The following is a 19,917-nucleotide window of genomic DNA, read 5'->3' as shown; positions in this document are numbered from 1 at the left end:
ACTAGTTCTGCAGCTTCGATTTCGGAACTTTCCATGTCTATCCTATCCACCTTCACCTTCGCGTAACGCAAGTGCTTATTACCACCTCGCACCCATAGACAGTAAACATGCGTGTTTAGAAGCGCAACATTGAAAAGGGTCCCGTCTCAAACAATGTCGCGCGACGCAGCGTTCCCCCCGTTGTGTAATCAATTACACCGGTATGGCGGTATATTAAAAATTCATATCATTTTGAAATTATAAACCGGTATTTGGTGTGAACCGGTATACCGCCCAGCACTAATACATACTGTATTTTGCCACTACATTATTCTGCGCAAGGATAATTTGATATTACAACTTGATATTATAGAATAGAATAGAATAGACAAATACTTTATTCATCCCCCAATGGGGGAAATTCAAGAATATATATATATATATATATATATATATATATATATATATTATAACTAGAATTTCAGATTTAGGATTTAGAGACACAGCCATTCATCATGTAGTGGTATGTTCTGTTATACATATATATGTATATATATATATATATGCACTAAACCAGATCCTCTTGGATCTGTATCTTGTATATACTTTTTTTTTATGTACTTGGTTTGGTAAACATAATGTTTCAAATATTTGATTTGAGTACTTTTCTTTCCAGGTTCACCCCTCCTCCTTTTTGCCAACCGGCGTGATGTGCGATTACTAGATGCAGACAGTGGGCGGGGGGAATCGGCCATTGTTGTTAGTGATCTGGAAGATGCAGCAGCAGTGGACTTTCTGTACGCAGAGGGCTTGATATTCTGGACAGATGTCAGTGAGGAAGCCATCAAACAAACACACTGGAATCAGTCATCCAACTGTAAGACTGCCTGTCATTTCCTCAGAGTTTACTTAGGAAAATACAGTGATGCACAGGAACACTGTGGCTTTGTAAGGTTCACATCATTGGTGACTTATTGAAAGAAACATTCTCTGGTCATCATTGTATTTGAGTATGTTTTGTGTTCGCAGCCCTTAAAGAAGCACTGGGAACGGGCCAAACTGTGGTGGTATCAGGGCTGGACAGTCCTGATGGGCTGGCATGTGACTGGTTGGGTAAAAAGCTCTATTGGACAGACTCAGAGACCAATCGGATTGAAGTGGCCAAGCTTGATGGCACCTCCAGGAAGGTGTTGTTTTGGATGGACTTGGACCAGCCTCGGGCAATCGCCCTTAACCCTGCCCAACGGTAACAAAGTGCACCTGGAACATACAAACACTTATAGTACTGATCAACCAAGTGGTTGCTGTGGAACAAACTTATCAACTACTTGTGTATATTTATTCATTAATTTATAGATTTTCCAAATATTTATGGTCGTAGTAAGGGCTATGAATAGTAAGGGTTGTCAGGGGTCATTTAGAATCACCAGTTAACCTAACCATGCTGGAAGCTGGAGCACCCAGAGAGAACCCACGCATGCATGGAGAGAACATGCAAACGGCCCACAGAAAGAAGCCACTGAGATTCCAACCAGGCACGGAAGCTTCTTCAGATTTTAGAAATATGAAATAGGAGGTTAGGCAGTGCACAAATGTTCTACTGAAACAAGCAGACAGGAAGTTAATCAATTCTGAAAAATTCTTACCAGCTGAGTTCAAGTTTTACATTTGCACAGTATAGGGATCAGCTCAATGTTTATCCAGTTGTTAAAGAAGTCCTAAAAAATGAAAATATTCTGCGATACGGCACAAAAGGCGACTGGATAGTGTAGTGGTAAGATTGCTGCCCTTCGTGGGGGTGCATATGGATCAGCTGCTGTCGTAATACAGTCACAGTAACATCAAAATTCTTAGAGCTTCACTCTCACCTCCGTACATATTTTGATGTTATTAGAAAGGAGCTGGTGGATGATTTGGAGCTCATCACCATAATGCCCTGGCCTGTTTGAATAAATAAATGAATGACCGCCAATTGACTGACTGAGAGCTTGAAACATTGTTTTTTCATTTGGCTTGATCTTATGGGTATAGCTGTACATGATATCTCATATGTTTAGAAGTATCTTTGCTGTAGTAATTGCACAATGAAAATTAGTACTAATTTATACTGATAAAAAACTATTCTAAAAATGGAAGAATTATATAGAAAATGAATAAATACAACAAATCAGTCTTCAGGAAACACTACCCTGATCCGCCTTCTTAGGACATCACCTGTTTCGTCCTAGCTCCTTACGCACTTATTTGTTTCCTAAATTGTCTTTGTTTTCTAAATTGTCTTCCCATTTGTCTAGGTACCTAACTTACCGCACTTACTCTAGCACTAGTTATGCTCTTAGCTGTTTGGTTTTGGAAGGAAATGCACTTATGATTTCTTGTGACCTGAAGTTCTTTTTCCTACCGATGTGGAACACACTTATTGTAAGTCGCTTTGGATAAAAGTGTCTGCAAAATGACCGTAATGTAATGTAACAAATGTCAGATAAGGTAAAGAAATAACCTGATATGCAGTAGAGTGCAGTTCATGGTATCTACATGATAGAAGCCAAAAATTCAGAATTAAGGGAAGGCAAGGCAAGGCATCTTTATTTATATAGCGCATTTCATACCACAGGCAACTCAATGTGCTTTACATAAAGACAAGGCATTTAAAAGAACAGCATAAAGCAGCATAAAAACAAGCAATTTAAAGAGAAAGAAAATAGAATAAAAATTAAAACACAGTTAAAAACTATCAATGAAGAGGGAAAAAGAAAAATATAAACTCAACCATAAGCACACCGAAAAAGAAATGTTTTTAACCTGGATTTAAAAGTGCTTACAGTTAGTGCTGGGCGGTATGACCAAAAATACATATCACGGTATTTTTTCACGGTATCACGGTTTCACGGTATATCACGGTATTTTTTTTTCATGCATAATTAGGTGTTCACAGCATTTTCTACAGATTGAGAACAGAATTAAAAATTAAAATAAAAATTCTTCAAAATAATTCCTTCGTTAATAATTGGTCACACAGAACTTTATTGTATTAATATTCACATCTTCATTGTAAACAAATTAATAACATTAATTACACTGGTCGGACTGTTCAGCTGTTTCAGACTGATACCTCCGGTTCAGGCTGGTCCTCATCCTCAACACGTCTCTTTTTCAATCGCGGAAAATATTTTTCAATACTCATCTGGATTGAAGCAGCAAACATTCAGTGTAAGAGTTTAAAAACCTACTTTATTTGATTCACAGCTGCTAGTGTTTTGACCTCGACAACCCAACTACATTTTTTTTTTTTTTTATGGCAAACTTGCGACTAGTTAACTTTATAAAGAAGGCGTAATCGCTTGTTTGCTATGGGTCGGGTCGGGACAACATTGTATTAAAAATATAAAATATTTTTATAGGACTATTAAATGTGTGATTTTATAAAGTTGCACGTGATACCAACCTTTTGTGAATTTCGCCAGCCGTCTTCTTTCGGTTGAGCTAATCTAACGCGACGCTGAAGCTAGCAAGCTTCCAGGCATGATCTCGCTGATGGAGACACACGCGTTGTGCACGGAGGGGAGGGGCTGTGTGTGTGTGTGTGTGTGTGTGTGTGTGTGTGAGTAGGCTATGCGAGAGAGACGCATGACTGACAGAGACGGAGGGAGAGCAGGGAAAGGAAATGCAGCTTAAGAATACGAGTATTTTTTAAATAGCGTTAAAAATAGACAGTAAACATGCGTGTTTAGAAGCGCAACACTGAAAAGGGTCCCGTCTCAAACAATGTCGCTCGACGCAGCGTTCCCCCGTTGTGTAATCAAATACACCGGTATAGCGGTAATTAAAAATTCATATCATAATGACATTATAAACCGGTATTCGGTGTGAACCGGTATACCGCCCAGCACTACTTACAATTGGGGCTGATTTCAGTTCTGCTGGTAGTTTGTTCCAGTTGTGTGCAGCATAACAGCTAAAAGCTGCTTCACCGTGTCTAGTTTGAACTCTGGACTCCACTATCTGACCTGAGTCAGCAGATCTCAGAGCTCTGCTGGGTTTATACTCTACTAGCATGTCATTAATGTATTCTGGACCTAAACCATTCCGTGATTTGTAGACGAGTAGCAGAACTTTAAAATCTATTCTGTATCTGACCGGGAGCCGATGTAAAGACTTGAGAACTGGGGTGATGTGATGTGATGTGATCTCTTTGTTCTGGTTAAAACTCGGGCTGCAGCGTTCTGAATGAGCTGCAGCTGTTTGAGACTCTTTTGGGGGAGTCCAGTCAGAAGACCGTTACAGTAGTCAAGTCTGTTGGAGATGAAAGCATGAATCAGCTTCTCCTGATCTGTTTGGGACATGAAACCCTTAATTCTGGATATGTTCTTAAGTTGATAAAAGGCTGATTTCATGACTGATTTGATATGATTGTTGAAGGTCAGGTCTGAGTCTATCAGCACGCCAAGGTTCCGGACTTGGTCTTTAGTTTCTAGAGACAGTGACTCAAGGTGTTTACTGACAGCAAACCTCTTCTCTTTGTTGCCAAACACAATGACCTCAGTTTTTTCTTGATTTAACTGAAGGAAATTTTGGTTCATCCACTTTTTGACTTGCTCTAAGCAGTCGCACAATGACTCTATAGGACTGCAGTCATCTGGAGACAGTGCAAGATATATCTGTGTGTCATCTGCATAGCTGTGATAGTTGACTTTAGAGTTCTTCAGAATTTGACCCAGAGGCAGCATGTATAGAGTGAACAGAAGGGGTCCAAGAACTGACCCCTGAGGAACTCCACATGTCATAACCATTAACCAGAACTTGTCAACAGTGAGAAGCTACTCATGCCATCACTGACTCATCTGTGAACTAATTTTAAAAATGGCACTGGGTTTGTATTATTCCTATTTTTCTGCTCTTTTTTTTCCCCCTGCAGATACATGTACTGGACAGACTGGGGAGAGGAGCCCAGGATAGAGCGTGCTGGCATGGACGGCTGCAACAGGTACAGTCCCTTTACATTACTTCAGCCTGTACGATGCATAGGTACATCTGAATCTGCAGGCTGCAGACTAAACGTAGTCACACCAGCTTCTGTTCCTTCTTCCTCTGGGTTTCTCTCAGGAAAACATTATCTGGTACTGCCACCTTTATGCACAGGGTAGTGTCAGTGGAAACTGTTCCGATTTGTGGTTTCATGATGGTGGAATTAGCTACAAAAATGCTACCAGAGCAGGGATGTCCCTCTCCACCTTTAGGAGCCTGTGAAGACTCATCACTAGACCTCCTCTCCTAAAACCTCTGATATGAAGGGCTGAAATAGTCACAATCGTAAATAAATACTAGATGAAATTTGTAAATGGCTCAATAAATGGGTCATTAAATTAACTAAAATAAAATGATTTTTTTCTTTTTAATTTCTATTCTTGTTTATTTTCATCCTTGTATCTATTTATGTATAGTTTTTCCTTTATCCCTGGAATCCAAATCATTCCTGTGTTTTATTTAGATTTGACTCTAAAATTTACTTATTGTCATCTCCCAGATAGCAAACGGACTCCGGACCGGATCCGTTCCGGATTTAGGGTAGGCTCAGGAATGGATCTGCAAAACGGACCCGGATCGGAGTCCACTTGCACACCGGAACGGATCCGGATCCACACATTAAGTGCCACATCCGGCCCGGATCCGTTTTGGATCCGTTCATAGATCACATCATCTGGCCCGGAGCCGTTTTAGATCCGTTCATAGATCACATCATCTGGCCCGGAGCCGTTTTAGATCCGTTCATAGATCACATCATCTGGCCCGGAGCCGTTTTAGATCCGTTCATAGATCACATCATCTGGCCCGGAGCCGTTATGGATCCGTTCATAGATCGCATCATCCGGCCCGGAGCCGTTTTAGATCCGTTCATAGATCACATCATCTGGCCCGGAGCCGTTTTAGATCCGTTCATAGATCACATCATCTGGCCCGGAGCCGTTTTAGATCCGTTCATAGATCGCATCATCCGGCCCGGAGCCGTTATGGATCCGTTCATAGATCACATCATCCGACCCGGATCCGTTTCGGATCCGTTCATATAAAACATCATCCGGCCCGGAGCCGTTCATAGAACACATCATCCGGCCCGGATCCGTTTCGGATCTGTTCATATAACACATCATCCGGCCCGCATCCGTTCATAGAACACATCATCCGGCCCGGATCCGTTTCGGATCTGTTCATATAACACATCATCCGGCCCGCATCCGTTCATAGAACACATCATCCGGCCCGGAGCCGTTCATAGAACACATCATCCGGCCCGGATCCGTTCATAGAACACATCATCCGGCCCGGAGCCGTTCATAGAACACATCATCCGGCCCGGATCCGTTTTGGATCCGTTCATAGATCACATCATCCGGCCCGGATCCGTTTCGGATCCGTGTATGATACTTATAATGGAGGTGGACTCATTTGGTCCAGAACCTTTATTTATTATGAATTTATTAACAAAAGTAGATACAGATAAAAACTTGCTTACCAACTAGAAATGACTCCATAAAAACCGCACCAGTTTAGCCTTATACACCTGAAAATGATTTATTGTGAAGCTGCAAAAGACCTAAAATTGGGTTATTATTACGAGTAAATTTACAGTTTTGAGGTACGAAACTGCAGTGAAACAGCACAGGGAGCACGTAAACTCCCAAAACTGGTTCACAGAGATGGGCAGAACTTTGGGGAAAGAGGGAGAGTTCTGTAAGAATGTGTGGAAGAAGCTACGGGACAGATACGTGAAGGCAAAGAAGAGGGCAGAGACTCTGTTGATGCCGGGGGCTTCAAACCTTCACCTCTTTTAACTGAATTAAAAAATTAAAATGATCCGAAAACTGCAGCAGTATCATTAATTACAGTATTCTTGCTCTTGACAGCGGCATTGTTTTCTTCTCCACTTTCGTGGTTGTAGAGTAGAGGTAACCTTCACGTAGCAGCGACACCTCTGTGACGGAGAAAATTGCAACTACTGGCGCGCAACGACTTGCGCCACTATATATGGTCCTATGGCGGGCACGAACTCGTGACGTCATCAACACCGCTCGCGCGAGCGGACGCGGCAACCATGCTAGAGCCTTGAGCGTGAGTCTGCCCCAGCTTGTGTGCGCTCACACTGGTGTGAACTCACGTGCACAACCTCGTCCACAGAGGGGGAGGGGTTTGGGGGGCGATTCGGAGCTTGTTAGAGGTTGGGGGAGGGACCTGAAAGTTGTATCAGTTTGAATTTTCCGACTTTAGACTCGGAATTTTGAAAACCTGCAGACTGCAGCTTTAATTGTGCTGTTGAAACTTCAAAGGACTGGCTGGGCCACTAATAGCCTTGTTTCTATGGTAATTAATCTCCCTCAATTAACTGACAGTTAAGCTGCCCCAGCTGCTGCTACATTAATTATATGAGACTCAGGCTTCTCAGAGCCAAAAAACCTCTACGAACAGATGCTTCCCATTCGGAAACCGTAAGAGCTACGGAAAAAATTCTCGCAGAATGAGCGAGGGACGCCTTTGGACTTCAATATTCCCGCGTTTCAGATCTGTAGCACATTCACAGTGAAAGCACGGATGAGAGAAAGAAGGGCTGCAGGAGCTGCTGAGATTCTGAGAATTGGATGAATTAAAATGGGGATTTGAGGTCTTTGAGCCCCGACATCACTTTGCTCTGAGGGGCTCTGAGAGCAAACGGTCAGCCCTAGATGAAATATGAAAACATTTTATGAATCCCAACATGCGAGCCTATATTATGACAGTACATAATGGCATTGGAGTGATATTTGTAGGCGTGAGGGCAATTCGAAAATGAATCTGAGGTCAGAACTCTTGCTCTTCCCACACTCTAATGAAATGGCAGTTGTGCTCTAAAAATTAAAATTTTGCAGATTTTGGTCAAAACTTTGGATCGCTTGGAGGCATGCTTTGGGAAATCCGTAGCAGGTATCGACATGGCGTCTTCACTCTTGAACACAGCACGGACGTATCTACAAACTGACATTTGAATGGCGTTTCTAGGTTAATGCATGATGACACAGTAACTGCTCAAAATTTTGTTTTTTTTTATGATTTTTCCAGGTCATCCCCCTGTTTATTCCTATGGGGGCTTTGGGGGGCTGTTTTTTGCTTATTACGTCGCCATGTTAACTCCAATCTTCAATAAAAGTAATAGCCCGCGAAAACTCATCGAGCTGGTCGTTTTGATATATATATTGTTGGGATGTGTGGGCCCATAGGGCCCGCATTAATGTGGACGGAAGAATAAATATAGCCTATAAAGAGACACGTTTTCAATGTTAAATCCCATAGACTTTTGCCAACGGAATAGTAATAGGTGCCTTGCCATGCATTTGCATGCAGTGCTCTCCTATGCAATGCTATGGCAGGCCCCAATAAACAAGAACTGGCATAACATGTGATGTGCTGTGCTTAGACACTGTCAGCAGGATGAACCTCGTGTTTACTGCGTCTCCTTGAGGTTCCCGTCTGCTGCCAAGTTGAACCACCGGATGGCATGCTTGCAGACATCATGTTCAGTGGAAGCACGAGCGACAGGATTTTTTCTGACAGAATCTGTAATCACAAAAGGAGATTTTCATTAAGTTATCATCATCCGCCATCATAATCACAATTTGTAATGTGACAGGATACACATAGTAATGCACTCCAAAATAGACAATCTGTCACATACTTCAGACATAGAATTTCTAAATATAGAAATGCAGTTTAAGACTAACAAAAATAACCTGTGTAGTCAACTTAGATGAATGAGTAATGAGTGAATGATATAGTGACCAAAACTACCAGGGTTAACTCAAATCTACATTACCTACCGGCAATATGCTATGTGACATATTAACAGTTTACTTACAGTGTACGATCTGCCGACACGTTTCGCTGTTGCTCTCCAACTTCCAACTCCGAATGACGCTGTAATGACGCTGAACACTGTGTGGAGGCGGGGTGAGTGGTTGATCAGGACGGCGGATCCGCCCCGGAGTCCACTGCTATCTGGGGAGCGTGTACAATGTGCGGATCCGCCTAGAGTCCGCAACGGGTCCTATAACACTGTGGGGAGGCGGGGCGAGCGGTTGATCAGGACGGCGGATCCGCCCGGCTTGAGGGCAGATCTGCCCCGGAGTCCACTGCTATCTGGGCTGATTTATTATTATTTATTTCTCTCTGAACTCCGCTTTGCGTTTTTTTCTCCCAATTTATCTCGAGCAACTCATTATCTCGACGTGTCCTTTTTCTTCTTTTCTTCTATGAATTTCCATTCATTATGATAAAGATTTTGTTTCACTGTAATTGGCAAGCGAGGAGAAAAAAAAATCTGCGAGAACACAGACACAATCTGGGTGCAGGAGGAGGTCTGAACCTAAGCAGAGCAGAGTCGCTGGCGAACGGAGAGGTTTTGAGTGTGAGGACAGAGTTTTAAAAATGAGAAGAGCTAAATCCAAGCATGAAAACAGGGAATCTTTGTCTCCATCTAACACATATACTCCTGATTTAAGACGGGGATTTATCCCCATACCAGTGGAACCTCGCAAACTGTTGACAATGACAAAGTTTCCCTAACACAGGCCATGTGCATGAGCTAATGTGGAAACTGAATTTGGCTTAACGTGTCTAACTCACACTTACTTTGAACTTCTTTACATTTTCAACATGTTCTTTCAAAAGCGCAGGTTTAATACTTGAAGGTTACATCAGGGTTTTCTTACTTTTGAAGCACTAAGTCACTGGCTAAAAGTGTTCCCTAAATGAGTCGGATGAAAACGTAAATGAGATTCAAATGTAATAAACATTCGTAAAAACGTAACAAAAGTGATTTCAGACAACTCAAGAGAAAACGGGTTCCTAAATTGGTTTATTCATTTTGTGCACCTGTGTCTCTTTAACAGGAAAGTGATAGTGAAGGAGGACATATACTGGCCCAACGGCCTCACCATAGACCTCGTGGAACAGAAGTTGTACTGGGCTGATGCCAAGCTCAGCTTCATTCACAGAGCTAACCTGGATGGATCGTCACGGTATGTAATGTAAATGTAAATGTGTTTTATTTATACAGCCCTTTACAAACAATGGTACAATGTACCAAAGTGCTTTACAGTAGGTAATAAATAAAGAGAAGAATAAGTAAAAACAAATAAAAACAATAAAAGAACAGTGAAAGCAATAAAATACAACAAAATCGAATAAGATAAAATAAGATAAAAGTGTCATCATACTACTGGGTATTAAAAGCAATCCTAAATAAGTAGGTTTTTAGCCTAGATTTGAAGAGGCCCAGGTCAGAAATAAGCGACGGAAAAGGCTCGGTCACCCCAGGGTTTGTATTCTGACCTGGGCACTTCCAGCAAAAATTGATTTGTTGACCTCAGAGCTCTACCAGGATGGCGGACTGTTAAAAGCTCACATAAATATGATGGGGCGAGGCCATTAAGAGCTTTAAAAACAAACATTAAAAGTTTAAAATCAGTTCTATAAAGGACAGGAAGCCAATGGAGAGAGTTAAGAACAGGAGTGATGTGCACATGTCTGTTAGTGTTGGTTAAAAGACAGGCAGCAGCGTTCTGCACAAGTTGAAGGCTGAGAGAAGACGCCGACATAAGGTGCATTGCAATAGTCTGACCTTGAACTTATTAAAATATGTGTATATATAAGTGTATATATACATATAAATGTATATATATGTATATATACACGTATGTTGAGAATTTAGCAATGAGTCATGGTAAATATGGTCTGTTGATGAAACTCTCACAAAGAATGCATGAAGGTTTGCATGTATGTACTTGAAGTGGTATTGTTAAGCTGTGTATTTGACGCTTCAGTTTTCCTCTGTATGAATGGCTTTTTTTCTTTAACCAACATTTTAATAAATGTTTATTTTTGGGTTTATGTTTAAATTCTCTTGAAGGTTCCAACACAAAAATTTCTTCCTGGCTTCTTTTCATTCTAACAACCCATTTATTTCTACCTACAGTGAACCAGTGGTGGAGGGCACCCTGACGCATCCTTTTGCACTGACTCTGTCAAAGGAGATTTTATACTGGACCGACTGGCAGACCCGCTCCATCCATGCCTGTAACAAACACAGTGGAGACAAAACCAGAGAGATTCTCAGTGGGATTTACTCTCCCATGGACATTCAAGTTCTGGAGCCCTATCGACAGCCCTATAGTGAGTGAATTGTTAAACCTATGTGTATTTCCAGTGCAGCAGAGAAAGCTCAGCGATCCAGTAAACTGAAATACATTTATATCTTTGGGCACAATTACTGACTAAATAATCACATTGTTGCAGCACAGCTGTTCTAAAGCTGTCATTTCTTGCATTAGAAATGTTAAATGTACCATTGTGACCAAATGGCATCAGAAACCAGCTAAATGCTGATATCATATGAAAAGTTACCAGCAGATTTTGGATATTTTTCAGTATATGCTGTCTGGGTTATCTTCTAAATTCCCATTCCCATGTTCCTTCTTCTTATGTCGTCTTTTTGTTGGTATCATGGCAGTCCAGACACCCTGCAGTGAGACTAATGGAGGCTGCAGTCATCTCTGCTTACTCTCTCCAGTCCAGCCTTTCTACAGCTGTGCATGTCCCACAGGAGTCCAGCTTCAACCAGATGGAAAGACATGCAAGCCAGGTATGGATCCTATTTGCATTAATATCCAAAAACTAAACAACCACTGCTAATCCTGTGTAAAAGTTGTTTTTTTTTACATGGTATTGGGTGAATTTTTTGTGTATGATGTACCTTGGTTCCCACAACTATCACAATGAAGGGAGTCGGTGCTCATAGTAGAAAATGCGTTTTTTTGCTCTCATGCTAGTAGAAACTTTGGGTAGATGACAATGACAAGGAACAATGTAATAATAAAGTAGAATTGGACCAAAAATGTAACATGTATTAGTTTTTATATGTATATCTCTCTCTCTCTCTGTATATATATATTATAGCATGCCGTTCAGGAAATTAATCTTTGAATATATGGAATTAAACTTTGAATATATCGAGTGAACCTTTGAATATATTGAATGAAACTTTGAATATATGGAGTGAAACTTAAATACATTGAATGAAACTTGAATATATGGAATTAAACTTTGAATATTTGGAGTGCCCCCCCCCCATCAGAGATGCAGTCTTTGAACTGAGAATCTGACCACAGAACAGTTTTACACTCTGTCTCAGTCCATTTTGAATGAGCTTTGGTCCTGAGAAGACGGCAGAGTTTCTGGATCATGTTCACATGTGGCTTCCTCTCTGCCTGGTAGAGCTTTAACCTGCATCTGTGGATGTTACAGTGAGCTGTGTTCACAGACACTCAGTGGGGTTACAAGGCACTGTAAAAATTATTGGCTAAGTTACAATAAGACTGAGTTATTAAGTTCATGTAGACACTTTAATCTGACAAGAAATTGGATCGGATCGGATTAAGACCCGGAGATAACTCGGTTGATAGTTGTACTAAACCTGCTTGTAGACGCTGAAGCACGTGGTGAATTGGACTTTGAGGTTCTGCGCATGCTCAAAATTTTTCCCCGGGGTCGTGAGCCGGAAGTCAAAGGAGACGATATTCCTGTTGTTGTCGCCGTCGGAAAGAAACAAACAACGCGATGGAGAATGCTCCGTTGGGCATCGCGTTTGTGCAACAAGCAGCTCATCACAGACCAAATGTAGAGGGAGGTAGCTTCATCTTCCTCTTCGTTCTCCATCTTTCTCCAATGCCTGAGTTTGTTGTTGTTGTTGGTGGTGAAGAGGTCAACAGGAAGTGGCTCTATTAGAAATAGTTGAAATGGGTACAGCGCCACCTATCACACGCTTTGTGCCTCTGATTCGATTCATTCACCACCATATATCCAAGGAGAATTACCCTTGCTCAAATAAGGAGCATAACCCAACTATAGCTATAATGGAATTAATCTCATCATGTAACCCCACTGAATGATTCCTGGAAGTGTTCCTGAGCCCATGCAGTGATTTCCAGGACAGAATCAGGTCTGTTATTAATGCAGAGCTGCCTGAGGGCCTGAAGGTCACACACATCCACTATTATTTCATCACCTGTGTCCCTTTTTCACAGAGATGTCTCCAGATTCTCTGAAAGGTTTGACGATATTATGAACTGTAGATGATGGAATAATCAAAGTCTTCATCATTTCTATGTTGAAGAACGTTATTCTGAATCTGCTCCACAATGTGTAGAACCCAGTTTCTCTGTCCATCTTTACTTCTGAGAGACTCTGCCTCTCTAAGGTGCTCTTTTTATACCGAGTCGTGTTACTGACCTGTTGCTAATTAACCTACTAAGTTGTTCCTCTAGCTCTTTCCTTTTAGTCCCACTTTCCAGCCTTTTGTTGCCCAACTTCTTCTTTGAAACATGTTGCTGCCATCAGATTTAAGATAAGCTCATATTTTTCATGAAATAGTAAAATGTCTCACTTTAGAAATGTGATATGTTTTGTTTGTTCTATTGTTTTTCTGGAATTGGAGTTGTGTACAGATGTAGATCGATCAATACATAATTAGTGTGCCCTGCTGCTGGAGTTACTTGGCATAGCTTTTTGTGTGTGATATAGTGGTGCAGCATACGTCGTATCAGCTGTAAGACAAGTAATAAAGATCTCTGTTAACACAGTGGGACACTAACTGACCAGCCGCCATGTTGATTCCCACAATGCCAAAACAATAGAGCCTTATTTTGCAGAAACAGAACACAGTGTTAAGGTTCTGTTATGTTAATATATTAAATAGGAATCAAGCATGCCAACCAATGGCTGAGCCACTGTTGACAATAAAAACAACAATGCTCTATTGTGTCAGGCTGCAGTTTGTGCTGCTGTGTGTGTCTTTGTGTCTGTGCTTCTAATTTGTTTTGCTTGGCTGGTTAAATTGAAGGCGTTTGTTATTGTGGGGGCAGTTGAGCGTGTGTGTGGCTCTGTATGTGTGTGTGTGCATGTGTGTGTTTCACCGTTTTTTGGTCTTAAAATGTCTCAACATTAAGTCAAGCAAGGAGAGGAGTAAAATCACAGATGCTTTCCCTCCTCTCTATTCATTCTCTCCCTTGATTTATCCAGCCCAGTCATTTATGGAACGACGAACCACCTCTTTATCAAATCTGATTCGTACTAAAGCTGAGAGATTCCAGACTTTAAGTAGTTGTGTAAGGGCCTCTGGAACAAGAAACAGTATACAGCACGCAGAATCACAGGTTGTGTTTTTTTTGGTTTGTGGCAGTTTTGTAAATGTAGATATTATGATAATAGATATTAAAGAGCTAGATAAAATGACTGGGTTATTTCTGCTACTCAGTCATGGAAATTTAAGTGAATGGATATTAAACATGAGACAAAGATGAGGAGGAAGATGAGGGTCATTAGGGAATAAAGAGATGCTACTACTGCTTTAAATGGAGCTCTTCAGAGTCAGAGGTGTGAGAGACAAAGAAAAACAGCTAATTGTCTCTCTTGAGATGAGTTTGGCTCTTCTTGGATCGACCATCAGGCAAACACAGTGGAAGACCCTAAGGGCAGCACAGGCCTTTGTTTACAGAGGAGGAGACAGGAAAAGTGTTCATAATAGAACTTGGCTAAGGCTTTAAATCTTTATCACAGATAGATGATGTTGGATTCTTAGCTTTGACTCGAATCCAGTTTCTTTCTACTGTGCCTTGGATCTGTTAGATGACATCTAGCATTGTACTGTTTATAGTTTTCTGTGACTATGTTTTCAGTTGGTTCAGACTTCCATATATTGTGCGACACTAGTTACTTAAGTAGATACCATGGTAATTTTCTGAGATTTGTTATGAGTTACCATGCTGTGCGATATGGACAAAATTTTATATCCTGATGTAGATCATTTTATATCCCGATAACGATATATATCCCAAAATAGTATTTTTTATCTTAAAATTATAAATATATATATATATATATATATATATAAATAAATATGAAATGAATGTCAATTTTTGAATGGCAATGGCCTCTGTGATTTGGCGGTGTCTGCGGGACTGCTTGTCATAGGGGATGCCTTTGGTCAACGATTCGTTCAGGCTCGTTTGGTGTGTTTTTTTCTTCGTTTGTGGTTTCGAGGTAGTTTGTCGCATCTTCACGCTGTCTCTGTACTGTTCTTAATGTCATGTCTGTAAGTGATAGAACAGATTAGACGTGTTCAAATTGCTGCATGTTTTGCAAATTACCGTTGTCTGGTCGTTGTCTGACTTTTTAAATCGCACTGTTTAAAGGAAATAAAACATACTATGGAATTCCGGTTCCCTCTTTTCGGCACTAATTCCTCTCTGGGTTCTGTTTTCATTGTGTTTTCGATTGTACTCTCCGCCAAGCTCTCCGCCTCCGCCATGATGTTGTTTGTATCCATGCATGCTCCCTTAGCACTGCAGTAAATGAGTCTTTTGGCGTGTTTCCACTATACAGTCCGGTACGGGTCGGGTCTGAACGGTTCGCTTATTTCAGTGTTTCCATTATCACGAAAGCGTACCGATCCGTACCGTTACCATTTTCGTAACCCTTCTGCTTGGGGTACCTAGCACACAGGACAGGTTCCAGGCTCTGCTCTCCGTTGTTGGTCGAGGAGGCTGTGCAGCGGGAGCTCGATGGCGCTGTGCCAAACCAAAAAGTTTTCCAGCTGATTGCTGCAAAAAATGGCCGAGAGTGGTTTCATGCCAGTGTGGCCTTAAGCTGAAGAAGCTTGGAGGTGGTTCGAAATTATGGATGTTATTTGCTGTTATTTGCTATTTCCGCTTCGGCATTTACTCCCCCCCCTCGCTGCAGCTGGCCCCGGTTCGAGTCCCGCATCGGACGGCCCTTTGCTGCGTGTTATTCCCCCTCTCTCTGCCCCCTGCGTCCTGTCTCTCTCCACTGTCCTATATAAAATAAAGGCATAAAAAGCCCAAAAAATATTTTAAAAAAATGTAGGAAAAAAAAAAGAAATCCTACCGCAAAGTAGCAGCGTTGCTGCAGTTACATTTAGCCTTCATTCATTGTTCATACAACGTATAACAACGAGTAATTCACTGCTTCTTGAGAGTCGGGACAAAATACTTTCTGAAAAACTTTTTTTGAAAATTTACACTATATTGATTGGTTAAATATTCATGTAGATAAAGATCTGTGCTATTTAACCATGTAGGTGCAGGCTGGAGGTTAAAAAACATTTCTAACAAATTCACATGTTTACCATAAAAACTTGATTTGTGTCAACTCTGTCAGACACTAAAAGTATATAATTATATAATTATAATAGCCCAACAAGAATCTTCAGTTCTGATGTATGTTTTAATAGTGTTTAGTTACTCTGATATGTAATAAAATATAATATATAAACTGAAGGCTTAATTTCACACTGTTATTAATACACAAATTTCTAAAAAATTGCATTTTCAAACTTTATCTTTTATTTTGCCACTAAAGAAAACAAATCCTTAAGTGAATAAGACACAAGAGGATGTAGATCTGATGATCTTTTCTTACTTAAACAACAAAAACTGAAAAAAAGTATTAGTTTTTCCCCCAAAAAATTACAAAAACATAGATCTGACGGTGCTGATGAAAATCTGACGGTGTTGACGGGAAACTGATGGAGTTGACAAAATTGTATTTTCATTTCTAATTAATGAACAAATGCTTTCTTAAACAGATGGAAGTGACAATAGATTAATAAATAACAACTCCTTGTCTTATACTGAACATATTTTTAATGCAACTGTAATAAACAAACTGCAAATACACCATTTCAAACTATAACAAATTGCCCTGTTTCCAACACTATAACTATCGCAATTTTAAGCGAGTCATGTTACTCCTGCCATTTACCGGCATTTCACTGAATATCTTAGCTTTGACATTCAGAGCCTGGGCGAAAGATATCCTCGAGCAACCTGTACTCCAAGGACACAACAAGTGGCGGGCCACAAACCGCTTGGAGACCCCTGAGGGGGGAGACCAACCTGCCAATATGGCCGACTTAAAGTACCGGACCGAACCACCCAAGTGGGTGTCCGGCTGGCTCTGGTTTCGAGGTTTTTAAAGACTCTCGTTGTCTGTGGGCCGCCATCTTTACCCACTTCATCATCCAGTAGATATTGATACGCTTAGCGAAAGGCGAACGGCCCAAGATCCCAAGGCCCCCCACCAAACACACCAAGCCGCAGGTGGGGGCAGACCTGACATTGCTCAGAATCAAAAGAAGAGCAAGTGGAAGGCACATAGGCCGGTGTGAATCATGGTGAATACAAAATAAAATGAATGAGTGGGGCGCTGACGAGTATGTAGCAGGAGTATTGGGAATGCGGTGGAATGTGTTTCACAGAGACAGCATCAGCAGCATACACTATACTGCCAAAAGTATTGGCTCATCTGCCTTTACACGCAGATGAACTTAAGTGACCTCCCATTCTTAATCCAGAGGGTTTAATATGACGTCGGCCCACCCTTTGCAGCTATAACACAAGGTTTAGGAGTGTTTATGGGAGTTTTTGACCATTCTTCCAGGGAGCAGGTCGTTTAGGCCATTGGCGTTTAGGCCGCAGTCGTTTAGGCCCCCCTGCAGTCGTTTAGGCCGACAGAGGAGTCGTTTAGGTCACAGGGAGCAGTCGTTTAGGCCAGGCTACCTGAGCAGCTGAAATCTTTATTATTGTACATTTGTTATTATTTGAAGTGGCCGTTTTATTTTGAAGACGGTTTGTGCAGTTCCTCTTCCTTTCTTCACGTTCACCACTCGACATGTTTACACCGGTGCGGCAGTCACTGACGATGTAAGTTATGTTCATACTGATGTGAAATGAATGTGTACATGTTACTTACCTTTCTGATAGTGTTTTCTTGCTCCTGGTGTGTATTTGCACAAAATGTCCGTTTCTGCTCGTTAGCATGATCGCGATTTAGCATTGTTAAGCTAACCGAATTTGTATTATTGTTAGCCTGCAGATTACTTTGTTTACCTGTGTATGCCACAGGATTAATGGATAAGCAGCACTAATGAATATCAGATGATTGATATTGATATTAATATAAATGTATTTCTATTTACTGTTTGGTGTTAATTTCTTTACCATAGATATGTAGGCTACCCAGACAGACCAGTAGAGCTGACTTATATCTTATAATAACGAATGTACAATAATAAAGATTTCAGCTGCTCAGGTAGCCTGGCCTAAACGACTGCTCCCTGTGGCCTAAACGACTCCTCTGTTGGCCTAAACGACTGCAGGGGGGCCTAAACGACTGCGGCCTAAACGCCAATGGCCTAAACGACGTGTATCCTTCCAGAAGCACATTTGTGAGGTCAGACACTGATGTTGCACAGAAGGCCGGGCTCACAGTCTCTGCTCTAATTCATCCAAAGGTGTTCTATCGGGTTGAGGTCAGGACTCTGTGCAGGCCAATCAAGTTCTTCCACACCAAACTGGCTCATCCATGTCTTTATGGACCTTGCTTTGTGCGCAGTCATGTTGGAACAGGAAGGGGCCATCCCCAAACTGTTTCCACAAAGTTGGGAGCATGAAATGGTCCAAAATCTCTTCGTATGCTGAAGCATTCAGAGTTCCTTTCACTGGAACTAAGGGGCCAAGCCCAGCTCCTGAAGAACAACCCCACACCATAATCCCCCCTCCACCAAACTTTACACTCGGCACAATGCAGTCAGAAAAGTACCGTTCCCCTGGCAACCGCCAAACCCAGACTCCTCCATCAGATGCCAGATGGAGAAGCGTGATTGGTCCCTCCAGAGAAGGCGTCTCCACTGCTCTAGAGTCCAGTGGCGGCGTGCTTTACACCGCTGCATCCGACGCTTTGCATTGCACTTGGTGATGTATGGCTTGGATGCAGCTGCTCGGCCATGGAAACCCATTCCATGAAGCTCTCTACGCACTGTTCTTGAGCTAATCTGAAGGCCACATGAAGTTTGGAGGTCTGTAGCGACTGACTGCAGAAAGTTGGCGACCTCTGAGCACTATGCCCCTCAGCATCCTCTGACCCCGCTCTGTCATTTTACGTGGCCGACCACTTCGTGGCTGAGCTGCTGTCGTTCCCAATCAGTTCCACTTTGTTATAACACCACTGACAGCTGACTGTGGGACATTTAGTAGGCAAGGCAAGGCAAGGCATCTTTATTTATATAGCGCATTTCATACCACAGGCAACTCAATGTGCTTTACATAAAGACAAGGCATTTAAAAGAACAGCATAAAGCAGCAATTTAAAGAGAAAAAAAATTAATAAAAATTAAAAACACAGTTAAAAGCAATCAAAGAAGAGGGGAAAAAGGAAGAAATAAACTCAACCATAAGCACACCGAAAGAGAAATGTTTTTAACCTGGATTTAAAAGTGCTTACAGTTGTGGCTGATTTCAGTTCTGCTGGTAGTTTGTTCCAGTTGTGTGCAGCATAACAGCTAAAAGCTGCTTCACCGTGTCTAGTTTGAACTCTGGGCTCCCATATCTGACCTGAGTCAGCAGATCTCAGAGCTCTACTGGGTTTATACTCAGCTAGCATGTCATTCATGTATTCTGGACCTAAACCATTCTGTGATTTGTAGACGAGTAGCAGAAGTAGTAGAGAGGAAATTTCACAACTGGACTTGTTGCACAGGTGGCATCCTATCACGGTACCACAATGTTTTTTAAAAGGTGTAGTGTATAAAGTGAACTACCTTTTTGGGTAACCTAAGTTGACCCTTCTAACTGTAAGGTATTTATGATTTAAGGGGTATTTCATATGATAATGCACAGCTCGTAATTTTAACACATTTTGTATGGCTAAATCTAAAGATCAAAGCTTCAGCCTATAGAAAAACAGAAAGAAAATATTCATAGACTTATGTTAGTATGCACTAAATTGACTCTTGGACTGCAAATAAGCCCTCCTAACAATCTACATGAGTATATTATGAAT

The 19,917-nt window shown here is 41.4% G+C and overlaps 1 protein-coding gene across 1 annotated transcript in view; it reads left to right on the top strand.

The window, feature by feature from the left end:
- Positions 1-19,917, top strand: part of lrp5 (low density lipoprotein receptor-related protein 5) — a 112,354-nt gene that overhangs the window by 17,955 nt on the left and 74,482 nt on the right. The window contains exons 2-7 of the mRNA XM_075469280.1: positions 656-856; positions 1,009-1,225; positions 4,895-4,963; positions 9,894-10,022; positions 10,979-11,175; positions 11,513-11,644. Of these exons, the coding sequence (XP_075325395.1) occupies positions 656-856; positions 1,009-1,225; positions 4,895-4,963; positions 9,894-10,022; positions 10,979-11,175; positions 11,513-11,644 (945 nt within the window). The remainder of the gene's footprint in view (positions 1-655; positions 857-1,008; positions 1,226-4,894; positions 4,964-9,893; positions 10,023-10,978; positions 11,176-11,512; positions 11,645-19,917) is intronic.

The sequence above is a fragment of the Odontesthes bonariensis genome, chromosome 7 (assembly GCF_027942865.1).
Source record: "Odontesthes bonariensis isolate fOdoBon6 chromosome 7, fOdoBon6.hap1, whole genome shotgun sequence".
Taxonomy (NCBI): Eukaryota; Metazoa; Chordata; class Actinopteri; order Atheriniformes; family Atherinopsidae; genus Odontesthes; species Odontesthes bonariensis.
The sequence above is the reverse complement of the archived record's forward strand: the minus strand, read 5'-3'. Positions and strand labels throughout refer to the sequence as shown.